The 11,412-nt window shown below is 48.3% G+C and overlaps 5 protein-coding genes across 5 annotated transcripts; 2 read left to right on the top strand and 3 right to left on the bottom strand.

Moving 5' to 3' along the window:
* Positions 1–97: 97 nt before the first annotated feature.
* On the bottom strand, positions 98–974 carry EI90DRAFT_3115837 (uncharacterized protein; the record flags this gene model as incomplete). Its single annotated transcript, XM_039062829.1, has 3 exons — positions 98–492; positions 571–742; positions 810–974. 3 exons carry the CDS (start codon positions 972–974, stop codon positions 98–100), a joined length of 732 nt encoding a protein of 243 aa, XP_038922629.1.
* A 1,222-nt stretch (positions 975–2,196) lies between these two features.
* EI90DRAFT_3031770 (uncharacterized protein) lies at positions 2,197–2,996 on the top strand. The gene has a single exon (XM_039058338.1). It carries the CDS (start codon positions 2,569–2,571, stop codon positions 2,956–2,958), a length of 390 nt encoding a protein of 129 aa, XP_038922628.1. The 5' UTR covers positions 2,197–2,568; the 3' UTR covers positions 2,959–2,996.
* A 2,085-nt stretch (positions 2,997–5,081) lies between these two features.
* Positions 5,082–6,337, bottom strand: EI90DRAFT_3031765 (uncharacterized protein). The gene is made up of 3 exons (XM_039058337.1): positions 6,123–6,337; positions 5,890–6,054; positions 5,082–5,851 (listed from the first exon to the last, which is right to left on the bottom strand). Exons 1-3 carry the CDS (start codon positions 6,261–6,263, stop codon positions 5,375–5,377), a joined length of 783 nt encoding a protein of 260 aa, XP_038922627.1. The 5' UTR covers positions 6,264–6,337; the 3' UTR covers positions 5,082–5,374.
* A 2,534-nt stretch (positions 6,338–8,871) lies between these two features.
* On the bottom strand, positions 8,872–10,220 carry EI90DRAFT_2904003 (uncharacterized protein; the record flags this gene model as incomplete). Its single annotated transcript, XM_039054161.1, has 5 exons — positions 8,872–9,380; positions 9,420–9,698; positions 9,770–9,856; positions 10,036–10,075; positions 10,152–10,220. The coding sequence occupies 5 exons, from the start codon at positions 10,218–10,220 to the stop codon at positions 8,872–8,874; spliced, it is 984 nt and encodes a 327-aa protein (XP_038922626.1).
* A 35-nt stretch (positions 10,221–10,255) lies between these two features.
* On the top strand, positions 10,256–11,157 carry EI90DRAFT_3011567 (uncharacterized protein; the record flags this gene model as incomplete). Its single annotated transcript, XM_039056477.1, has 4 exons — positions 10,256–10,487; positions 10,532–10,668; positions 10,739–10,864; positions 10,909–11,157. The coding sequence occupies 4 exons, from the start codon at positions 10,256–10,258 to the stop codon at positions 11,155–11,157; spliced, it is 744 nt and encodes a 247-aa protein (XP_038922625.1).
* Between the last annotated feature and the right edge of the window lie 255 nt (positions 11,158–11,412).

Here is an 11,412-nt window from a genome sequence, read left to right as displayed (position 1 = left end):
GAGTATAACGAAACAAGAGGGATATCCTCAGACTAACTGAGGGAAAGAAGCTCCGTTCGTGGAACATCAGTGTCAGACAAGCCAACAATAGAAATAACTAGCCTGAGAGATACGAAATGGTTATATTGGAAGAAGTGATGGTGGTGGAAGTAAGGATTGCTCCGTCAGCTGTAACGATGTTCTGAACGGTCGCTCCGCTCAGATCAACCATCGATCCTCCGAGTGCGGTACGAGCCGACGTGTTGTAGAACTCGATACTGCTGAACTTCACAAAAGACTGAGAATTGTCGTCGTTGGATTCATCGATACCCAATATCGCAGGGCGTTTATTGTTGAGACAGACAGGAGATCCAAAGGTAGGGATGTGTCCTGTCGTCCTGAGGCCCGTGGTTAAATTATCAATAATTGTGTTGTATCCGCGGTCGTCCATTTCTATAGTTATCTTAGCTGTATCCCCGACGCTGAAGGACACCTCCGGGGAAACAGTTGGCGCTGGTCGGGAATCCGCCCCGGGCACAGTAACGACGTAATCAACACACTGCACGGAAGCCAGCCTCATTGTGTACTTACCAAAGATTTCAACAGTCCCATTCGGACTAATTTCAAAACTGACAATTGCGGAGACAACACTGAGGCACTGAAGGCCAACGAATGCATTCAAACGCTGGACGCTACTCGCGGTCGAATCGGTCCGGTAAAGTCCCGGAATAACGAAGGCCGTGGTAACAAAATCATAAATGGACTACAAGCACGAGGAAGCGCACGGTTGAACAGTGGGCTGGTTCCCCACCTAAGGCACGACAGCTTACTACATTGAGGATCGCACCAGCGAACTTTGCCTGAGAGCTTTCAGCCAATCCAAGGGAGTCCTTTGGCTCTCGGATGAGATTGGCAGTGGGATGGGCTGTGACAGAGGCAGTGAAGGAAAGGAGGGTCGCGATGAAATTAATTGTTGCCAAGTCCAGAAATGGCATCTTGCAGTAGTTTAGGGTTTCGTTGAGCCATCATCCACCAGACGTTCTCCAGTCTTTATATCCTTTTTGCAGCCCTAGTGCGGTATCACAAGCGGCAGCTCAATAAGTCCATATATGGGGTTTAGTGTTCTCATAAAAATATTGTGTTGACATGAGGAGCATGTCGCAGCGGTCGCTAGTAGCGTGATGCGATATTGACGATACAGCTGCGGATGCTGAGCTCAAGAACATCATGTTTTTCTGGTATTTATTGATTCATTATCATAAGTAGAGAGCTCGCTTCGCTCGTCAGACTCTGCATCGCAATGACATGCGCTTATGCAACATAAAAACAATACTGTAGTTATAACGACCGTTAGTTCATTCCCACGGCTTCCGGGAGTTGCCGGAGGCACCAAATCAATTCAATCCTGTTCATTTTCAATTCAATCCAAAATCTTCGTGTGACATGCGACGAACTTATGGTCGTTATAGTACAGTATACAAGAAAAGCCCCACGCAAGCGAAAAAGATAAGGAAAAGAATATAGTTCTGTATTCACAGAGATAAATTCATTAGTGAAGAATCTTTACACCCATTTACAAAGTATTTTTTTCGAAGGGCAAGATCCTAACAAAGAGATACCCATTACCGGAGGGTCACCCTCAGAAATGATGCTGATTCAAACGAGTTTGGACCCCACTTTGTCTGTCCCCAACTTTTTGATGTGCGAAGATGTGCGGTAGGATGTGTGATAGGGCACGTTAGATGAGACTAATGATGTTGATGACTCATTTGCCATGAGAAGCATGTTGTTTCACTATTGAAGCAATATCGGGTTCAAAGAGGAGAGCTCGGGAGTTGCCGAATGCAACTTGACCGCGACGATGCGCTCCTTTATAACTGTCACAAGCACTGAAGGATTCTATCTGTCATCCATGGACTCCAAACAGTGTGTTGTAGATTAAAACCCCTCGTGTCCATCGAAAGACAACCAAACTTGCTATGGCATCCTGTATGAGATATGTGTGCAACACCCAAATCATGACCTTACTTTCAGACACCAAGTCTCTGCCATTGTACTTGATGCCCTTCCCGCTGTGCTGGAAAGCACACTTTTTTGAACAGGGGGACCCGCTACGAGCTCCAACCCCTGAAAAAAAATTAACAATGACGTTCCCCGTTTGACCAAAGGTTTCTCATTGGTCCGCAACATTTGGCTTCTTTATGCACTGGATCTAGACACATGACATAGATCCACTATGTCATGTCATCATTTTCTCTCGCTCACGTCCTCTAACGCGGATGCGAAAAAGACGCGTGCTAATTACTCGCACCCTTTCCTGTACTTCGACGGCAGAGCGTGCAACCGGGTCCAGCGAATGTAACAAGCTGTCCATTGCTAACGTTGTACACTGTCAACTATTGCCACCACTTTAGCATTGCTTTTCTGTGTGAAAAACACGACTCTCATGACCTAAAAATATTCCATTGCATAAGTTCTTAGCAACCCGTCTTCTTACCTAGTAGTGTTGCTGGTCAAGACGCATATGACTCTGATTTCCATCACCACACAAATACGATCGGGACTCCAGTGGCGAGTGCGAAGCACCTTATGCACCCCGAGATTGGGCAGCTCATGTTGAGGAATTGCAGTATGGGCACCTTCCAATATATGGCCGCTCTGAATGTCACCCGCCAGGCATTACCATCTACCAGTTCCCCTAACTTCATTTCTCGTGCGGAGGCTATGGATGCTCTTGTATTGGGTCTCGAAGCGAAGCTGGCAGAGGGCAGGCTCGGCGGCGGTCAAGCGGTACTCGAGAAGATGCGTTCCAAAGGAAAGAAGCTACGTCCCATGGGAACGGCTTTCGTTACTTCTAGATCCCGATGCTCCATTTTGGAGCTGAACCCTCTAGCGGCACACGAGGAAAATACTGGCCAGAACGTTCCGGAGCAGGCCTCATCACTGGAATTGGGGGCGGGAAATTATGGTTATTGTTAATGACTGTACACCGTCAATGGATGAAGTTACTTGCCACTAACGGTATCTGCTTACACTAACACTCAATTTAATCCCTTCCGAGCTCATATTTCAATGATTCCAGGTCAAGAAGCAACTGAGAGCTCAAGAAATAGCTTGTGAGCATGGTCTCCCTGCATCTACTTGGGTTGGTTTGCAATACTGACTAGTTGACACGGATGGTTGAGAGATATTCCTATTAGTTGAATCTGGAGGTGCTGCCCTTCCTCATCAAGTAGGGCGACTAGCAGTGCTAATATCAGCTTGCCCAACAGGTTTTCCCCGACAGAGAACACTTTGGAAGAATATGGTAAATTCTTTTGTCTATAGTCGCGTTTTTCCGGACTTGGCCCCAACTAGGTGCAAATGTCTGCCCTGAACATTCCTCAAGTTGCCGTCGTCCATGGAATATCCGTTGCAGGTGAGGTGGCATGTGTTTTCCCGTTCGAACAGGCGCTGAAGCCGTGTAGGCGGCGCGTATGTCCCTGCAATGGCTGACGAGAACGTTATCGTGGCCAAAAAGGGGAGGATCCTTCTGGCCGGCTCCCCTCTCGTTGTGTATCACGTCGCCGAATACCGTAAGATATCTATTAAAATATGGTGCGCAGAACTTGGTCCCCGGACTTACCAACCCTCGTCAGGTGAGTTGGTACATCACCATTCCTCAATTACCTCCCAAAACTTAGTAAATGACCGTTTGCCTACGAAAAGTTCATGCCGATGGCAGTGCTGTGGGCCACATAAGCTCATGCTCCCGCAGCTGGATCGTTCGCTCACACTGACAGCTGGATCCTACATGCATCATCATAGACGGTAAGGTGTAGCGAGGACCCCGAATATACCGGTATGGGTTCGGTCGCCAGCCTCCATCGAATCTCGAGCCCCCCCCCCCTTTTGTTTTTTCTGGTCGGACTAAAAACACCGATCTCACCTTCAAATCGCTCAAACATATATACCAGCAGCGCTGTGCGCTGCCATGATGGTACTGGATCGAATGGCCTTGTACAGGAACCCATCAACGATCCGATGGAATGGAAGCTCCGCCCCAAGCGGAAGCGCTTCGCCCGCAAGCCCTACTGCGAAATTCCCACACCTGTTGTGCATCACCCTAATTCGGCTCCGGTCCAGTGCCGTTATCCATGGGGAGCCGCGATACTGTTATTCATTCTGTAGGCACACCTGTGGTGCGAATACGACATCTAACATGTTTGATTTTAGTTGCTAGTGAGTCCCTGAGCAATTGTTCCGCCTAGACTAACGCACCGATAAGCTGAGGTAGCGAAAAACTGAAGTTCGCAAGAGAGTCCCGTCCTCGATGATGGCCTATATATACAACAGTGCGTCCATTACAGATAGGGAATTCAATGGCAGTGAACACATCTTCCAACTTGTGTTTTGTAGTGCTTACTCGTTTTTGGGATAATAGTAACTCGACTTATTTTAGCGTGTTACGCTCAGTATGATATCAAACGTAGTTGAACTGAGGGAGACGTAAGCGAAGTAGTTTCTGCTTTTATAAACAGTCGCCTTAATGGCACACTGCATGACTTAATTTGGTAGCAGGAAGACCAAGGAAGGAAAGATGACGGTACTACGACTCCCAAGACTCCAAGAAATTCAACACGACTCCGGTCCAACGGGGATCATCACATTAGCCTAGCTAGAAGCTGTAATACCTCTTTTATTCCTATTGGGATTTGTAGGTGTTAAGTTACACCCGCGATCTGCCAAGACGTCGCCGGATACCGTGTATTAGTGGGGTATCTGCATCTACAGACTTACGCCGCTTGCATCGTCCGCCAAGGCTACACGCAAGACAAAGGAGAAAGACACATGAAATAGAAACAGAACAAAAGGAACAAAGGCGCATTGCCCCTGCGCCACTGTGTAACTTTTAAGTTACTATGACATCCCGGCACCGCCCCCAAAGCGCGATTGTGCGGGACCGGGTTTTGGCCTGTAACGCTGTTACTTCCAACAGTAGGTATGTAGTTCTGTAGTGCAACTAGGGCACTCAACATGATGTTCGATGTCCTTTCAGCTCGAATTCTGTGGTCCACACATAAAGAGACTATAGCGAGTTGGAAATCGCCATATGGATGCCCGTATTCAAACTTGTGAATGAAAACTGGGATTGTAATTCGTTCGCTTGTACGGACGTGTACTGCATTTGGAATGGAAATGTAATGACTTGTCGAGAAACAAACAAGAGGGATATCGTCAGACTGGTGGGAAAGAAGTTGTAACAAGCTCCGTTCGTGTGCATGTCAGACCAGCCAACAGAAACCCATCAGTCAAAGAGAATAAAGAGGAATGGCATCAGATCGCATCGATACTACGTTTAAGAATCAATCATGACCAGCATAGTTAGCCATGGTAATTTCCAACATTGGCAGTATCAGTATCCCAGTTCTGCTGAAAGATCTGAGTAGCCTGAGCGATACGAAATGGTCACAGTGGAAGGGGTGATGGTAGTGGAAGTAAGGATTGCCCCGTTAGCTGCAGTGATGTTATAAATGGTCGCTCCGCTCGGACCAACCGGCGTTGATCCTCCTGCGGCACGAGCGTGCGTGTCGTAGAACTCGATACTGCTGAACTCCACAAAAGGATTGTCGCCGGATTCATCGATACCCCATATCGCAGCGCGTACATTGTTGAGGCAGGCGGCAGGTTGGCCAGAGCTCGAGGGAGTGCCGCTCGTTTCCGCTTTAGTCTTCTTGGTTAAATTCTCGATAGTTGCGACGTATCCAGTGCCCTTCATTTCTATGGATATCCTAGCTACATCCCCGGCGTTGAAGTATATTTCCGGGGAAATGGGTTCTAGCCAGGAATCCGCCCCTGATACAGTAACGATGACCAAAAAGTAATCAACACACTACACGAAAGCGAAAGCCAGCCTCATTGGGTACTTACCATGGCTTTAACAGTCCCATTGGGAGGAATCTCAAAACTGACAAATACGGAGACAGTACTAAGGCAGTGAAGGCCAACTAATGCCTTCAAGTGCTGGACGCTGTGCGGATCGGTCGAGTGAAGGTCCGGAATAGCGAAGGTCGAGGTAACATATTCATAATCGGACTAAGGGAAGCGCACGGTTAAACGGTGAGATCCCGGGTTGATATGAATACTAAGGCACAACAACTTACATCACTGAGGATCGCACCAGCGAATGCCGGGTTTTCGACCGGCCTGAGGGGCTCGGCTTTGGCGGTGGGATGGGCTGTGACAGAGGCGGTGAACGAAAGGAGGGTCACGATGAGGCTAATTGTTGCGAAGTTCAGGAACATCTCGTAGCTGTTTAGGTGTTTGTTGAGCCATCATCCATCGGACGTCCTTCAGTCTTTATATCCTTTCCGCAACCCTGCTGCGGCATCCCAAGCGGCAGCTCAATTAGTACGTGGTGATATCGGAAGGGTTAATATTCTCACAGAAATTAGTGTGTTGACTGAGGAAGCATGTTACTACAGTGATGCGGTATAAACGATACATTTGTGGGTGATTTAGGTTGAGCATCATGTGGTGTCGGTGGTGGCACAGCTCAGTTCATACCGATGACAATGCTACGGGCAGCATAGGCTTATGCTCCGGCTCTCGCAGCTGGACTGTTAAAGTACGGCGCTCACTGGATCCTACTGTCATGTCCGCCGCAGCGTAAAGCTAATAATTCTGATGTGATGGCCAGGAGTACCCAATCGAATGCTGACAGCAATCACTATGTAGCCCTTTATTGTGCACTGATGGCGAGTCTTCTTCTTCTTGTGATTCAACAAGTCTATCGCCAGAGTCTATCGCAATTTATTATACTCTTGTTTGGTACCGTTGGTGGCACTACGCAATTATAAGGATACGCAGTCCTTAGCTGCCAAAGCATGGGTTGGGGTCATCAGTTGGGTTAGCCATTGATAAGTAATTTTGCATCATGATCGTTGCGCAAATGTTGATTCATGCATGATGCATCTTTTGGATATTTGTTGCCTTATCGCCCATAATCAGTGGCCACTTTGGGCCACTTGAGTAGACGTCGTTGCGGATATGATATGATCTTACTGGCCGAACTGGGTATGGCTTCCTGCAGCGTACTGCATGCAGCCGCCTCATTACTCGGCCGTCGGTGAGGATATCCGCTTGGCCAGTCACGATTGCTGGCATTGGGTAAGATGGTGGTCATCGATTTGTCAATGATTTGGGCAATTAACTCATAGATTCTGAAAATTTCAAGGATGACGATTAGTTTGAGAAGCTCAAGTTGAAATCAAGTGATGATTTATAGGTTCATAGGAAAGCTTCCAGGATCCTGCAGGAATATGACGATTGGCTTTTGCTCGGGGATAATCTCCAGAGGTCGGAGTTATGCTTGGTGCGAAACCATCGTGAATCCTTTCTGCATGCATGTTTACCCATGTACTAAGCCTGATGGCGATTTTGTATTGCTCTTGGTAGCTGAAATGCACGTCGTCCTGGTATGATTGATACTTCTACAACCCCTTACAGCCTGCTGAGGCCATCAGTTCTATGGGGTTGAACTCGGTACTTGTCACTTGTCACTTGTATCGGGGTGGATGGATTAAATGCCTTTTCTCTCATAACCTCCAAAATCATCCACTGAGTGGTCGGTGAACAGGTCATGCCGTTATCGGTTTGGCGTTCTTCTCGCACAACTGGCACGGTGGCCTGGTACTCCCTATCTTCGGATTTGGGCCTATATCGGGCTAGTGACAGGATTGAAGATGCACATACGCGTTGGGAAACAGGGGCTCACGAAAGAACGATCGCGGCTTAGACGTAAGCGATTCAAGGGCCGAATGACGAGATTGTACTAGGATGTGAAAGAAAGAACAACTAAGGTAACACAGTAAGGGAGAAGCGCAGAGACAACTAGGTTGGCTTGGCTTGAGGGGGGGGGAAGCGCGAAGAAAGTAGGTCCCTAGTACTAGACTAGATGATTCAGACCCTGAATTCGAGAAGCTAGCAGCGGACAGCTGCGGCAAGCGAGAGGGTAAACCAAAATGTCAAAGACACGAAGGTCAAAGCAACGGAGGAAGGAAAAAAAAATGGAAGAATGACCGTGACCGCTGGGCTGAAGTCCATAAGTTAGAACCATCACAAATGAATGCTAATTCCCGGGGAACTACTAGAAATTTGGCCCAGCAGACTGGGGTTGAATGTTGTGTTAGCCCTGATTAGGGTAAGTAAGCATTGAAATGTTCAAGTAAAGAGAGATCGCGGTAGTGAGTGAATATGAAAACACAAAAAAGGAGCGTAGACTATATTATGTAGATGTGAGAGAATGGGAAGGAAAGAGATGGAGAGGACGAGAACGGGGGGAGGGGATAGGTCAGATGATGAGCTTAGAAAGGAATGTGCGAGATGAGAGGGAATATAAAGATGAAGCGAGGCGAGGGAAATATACAGAATAGGGGGACGCGATAAAAATTCCTCGAACTTCGAGGAAGGAATGAGAACGGAACGAGGAGCCCGGGGGCGCATGAAGAGTGGATGGCGCAGAAGGACTAAACCGAGGCGGATGTAATAACACAGATGAGGGGAATCGTAGAAATGAAGTGACGAGGGGATGCGAACGAGGTTTCCAAAGTCCGAGGAAGAGGAGAGACAGTTCAACCGATTCTCTCCCCGATCAAGGGGAGGAAGTGAAAGAGAAGAGCAGGTTTTGAAGCCTGGGGGGATATAATGAAACGAAGGTGGCACAAGGAAAAGAAGAAAAAAAGAAAACCGGGCAAGGTCCATAACAGATCCTCGGCGATTAGAGAGATGCGATGCGGCGAGAAGAAAGGCTAATCCTCAGCATCCTGTAGAAAACCTCGTACCGGGGAAAGCTGTTGAAGTGCGAAGGAAAATTTGCAGCCGGAATGTGTGGGCAGGCTAAGAGCCTTCTGATCAAACCGAGGCTAAAGCAACCGATGGGCCCTCATGCAATTGAATCCCCAATGCATTCATCAACCTTTGCTCGTCATGAATTCCATACGGCGTCTCGGTCATCGGAACTCTCTCGTACCCACGCCCCGTGCTACTATGCACACCAGGCGACACACTCCTCATCACCGCCCCTTCATCCATTCCTTCCTCTCCTGTTCCTCCCACGATAACAGAAGAATGGCGACGCAATGGTCCTTCCTCCAAACACTGAGACCGAGACTGAACTTCCGCCTCAAGCTCGTCAACAGCTCTCCTCGCTACGATCCCCAAATAAACAAACAACCCGACACAAAGCAATATCCCAAACAATCCCCATATCTCCTTCCACGTCCACTCTCTACTACCTCCTTCCGAAGATGAGGAAGAATGATAATCCCGAAAACTCCTGATTCCACTCCCTATACTCGTGTGCACCAACACCTTTAACAAACTCACCCCCGTAACCCCCAAATAAACTCGCAATTCCATCCCTCTTCCTTTTCCCCCTTCGCAAAAGCCGCCACCACTACCACTCCCGCTCCCCAACACAGCATTAACAACATTGAAAGGATACGGGGCAACCCTCACTAACAAGAAGACAACCCACCTCTCTTCGATAACTCTCACCACTCTCTTCAAGGACGCCGGCATCATCCTCATCGTCCATCTCACAGGAACCACGTATCTAAATATCAAAAAGACGATCGTGGCTCCTACGAGAGACGATGTGTAAGATATGTAGAAACCTGTTAGAGAGCCGTAGGTGTAGCCCGAGAGCATCATGAATGTTGAGTAAAGGGGAAGGGGGGCTAGATCGTACAGTCATTGTCAGATTGTTGGTAAGCAGGAAAGCGGGTGAGCAGGAAGATCAAGGACTTACGGAACGTGGTTAGTAAAATAAGGAAAAACATGATCATATGTCCATAGTATCCCTCCTCTTTCAGATAGGACGCTAGGTCATCCAATCCTAACGACAAAACAGGAGTAAGAAAAGATTTTTTCCAGGATCCGGTTACAGCGAAAGTGATGTAAAATGGAGATCAGGAGGTCAAGGAGTCAGGGGAGGGCACAGGATGCCAAAACGGGATGACATGTTGCAGCACCGCCACGGCAATCAAACATAAAAAAAAAAGGAAATCAGTGTACCTTGAAAAACCTCCTTTCGCCAAAAGGCGATAGCGATAAACTGGAATCAGAGAAGGAACAACACATAGTCAGTTCACCGGCTCCCCAATGGGGAAAAAAAAATAACGATGACTCACAAATCCGATCGTCGTGGCGAACCAACTACACATAGGTAGCCAAGGTTTGAGCCACTCTGGTACACTCATTCCCCAACCCCATCCCACCGGTTTCACACACCCACATGCGTGGCCACTACATACAGGAGGTGCTGTTCGAGTTGCGTAAGAATGTTGGTCCGGAGATGGGTTGTGCCAATATTGGTCATCATTTTGCTGTGGCAGCAACTGGTAAGGATGGTAATGGGGTCGGGGTTGGGGTTGGGATTGGGAATATTGAGGATATTGGGAAGAAAAGTGTTCCGGTCGCCGAGAACAGGTTGAGGGAAGAGGTGGACGGAAGAATATGGGAGGGGGGTTTGAATGGCCATTTCCTTTGGAATGATGATGGTGGTTCGCAGTCGTACCCTCTATCTCACTGGCCGGGAATACTCCCGATGTTGGACCATATGGATGTCTTTCCGTTGATGAGGGCGTCAGGTTTCTTTCATGGGTGACTTTCGCATCAAGCGGCCAAGATAAGGGTGATGCCGCTGAGGTCGGCGGCAAGAGAGAGGACGAGTGAGATTGTGATTGCGGGGGGTTCGCAGAGGAGAGAGGGGTAACAGTTGGATGGGGGTGGGGATGGGAGTAGGGATGGGAGTAAGAATGCGGGAGCAGGCTTATTGAAGTTGAGCCCGGGGAAGGACTGGATTTTGGGGAAGGAGATCTTGGACGACGTTGGAGTTGGATATGTGAATGATGATGTTGGGGATGGTGGTGTATGTACAAATCTGAGGGTTTCCACTTGAAGTGGGGGCGAGTCTTCACGGCAGTGCTCGTGGTACTAACAGAAGGGGGGACATCGTCGCATTCCTCCCGTGGAGTAACAGCGCTGGTTGTACTGGTCCCGGCAACGGCAGAGGTAGCAGCACTAGCGAGAGGCGCAGAGTCAATCAAGCTCGTGTTGACGGATGAAATGGCCATGGGAGTGACTCGCAGAGGGGACAAATGCCGAGCAGTGAAGGAGAAATTCTGGTATCCTTGATTGTGAGTACCAGTCGACATTGGAGTAGCTGGGGTAGCAGCGATAGTAGTAATGACTAGCACTTGTGAAAGTTTTGGGATACAGAAAGTTGCGGAGATCTAAGCTAGTGGGTAGAATATGGTCAAGACGAGGCTTAAGCGAGAGGAAATGAAGTTGATGAGAAATGCTGATTATAATATCATAATACGAGTGGGGAGGGGGGGCGGGATTGAGCAGACATGCAAGAGCACTTACTTGGCGGTTCCGCGGTAACCC

This window comes from Cantharellus anzutake (assembly GCF_015039405.1).
Source record: "Cantharellus anzutake strain C23 chromosome Unknown EI90scaffold_3, whole genome shotgun sequence".
Lineage (NCBI taxonomy): Eukaryota > Fungi > Basidiomycota > Agaricomycetes > Cantharellales > Hydnaceae > Cantharellus > Cantharellus anzutake.
This window is presented reverse-complemented; position numbering and strand designations above follow the sequence as displayed.

Bases quoted from the DNA above. Each gene is read 5' to 3' on its own strand.
- EI90DRAFT_3031770 (XM_039058338.1), top strand. From the start codon at position 2,569: ATGCACCCCGAGATTGGGCAGCTCATGTTGAGGAATTGCAGTATGGGC.
- EI90DRAFT_3031765 (XM_039058337.1), bottom strand. From the start codon at position 6,263: ATGTTCCTGAACTTCGCAACAATTAGCCTCATCGTGACCCTCCTTTCG. The intron at 6,055-6,122 runs GTAAGTTGTTGT...CGCTTCCCTTAG, and splicing joins CTGGTGCGATCCTCAGTGAT to TCCGATTATGAATATGTTAC. The intron at 5,852-5,889 runs GTAAGTACCCAA...GCTTTCGTGTAG, and splicing joins ATGGGACTGTTAAAGCCATG to TGTGTTGATTACTTTTTGGT.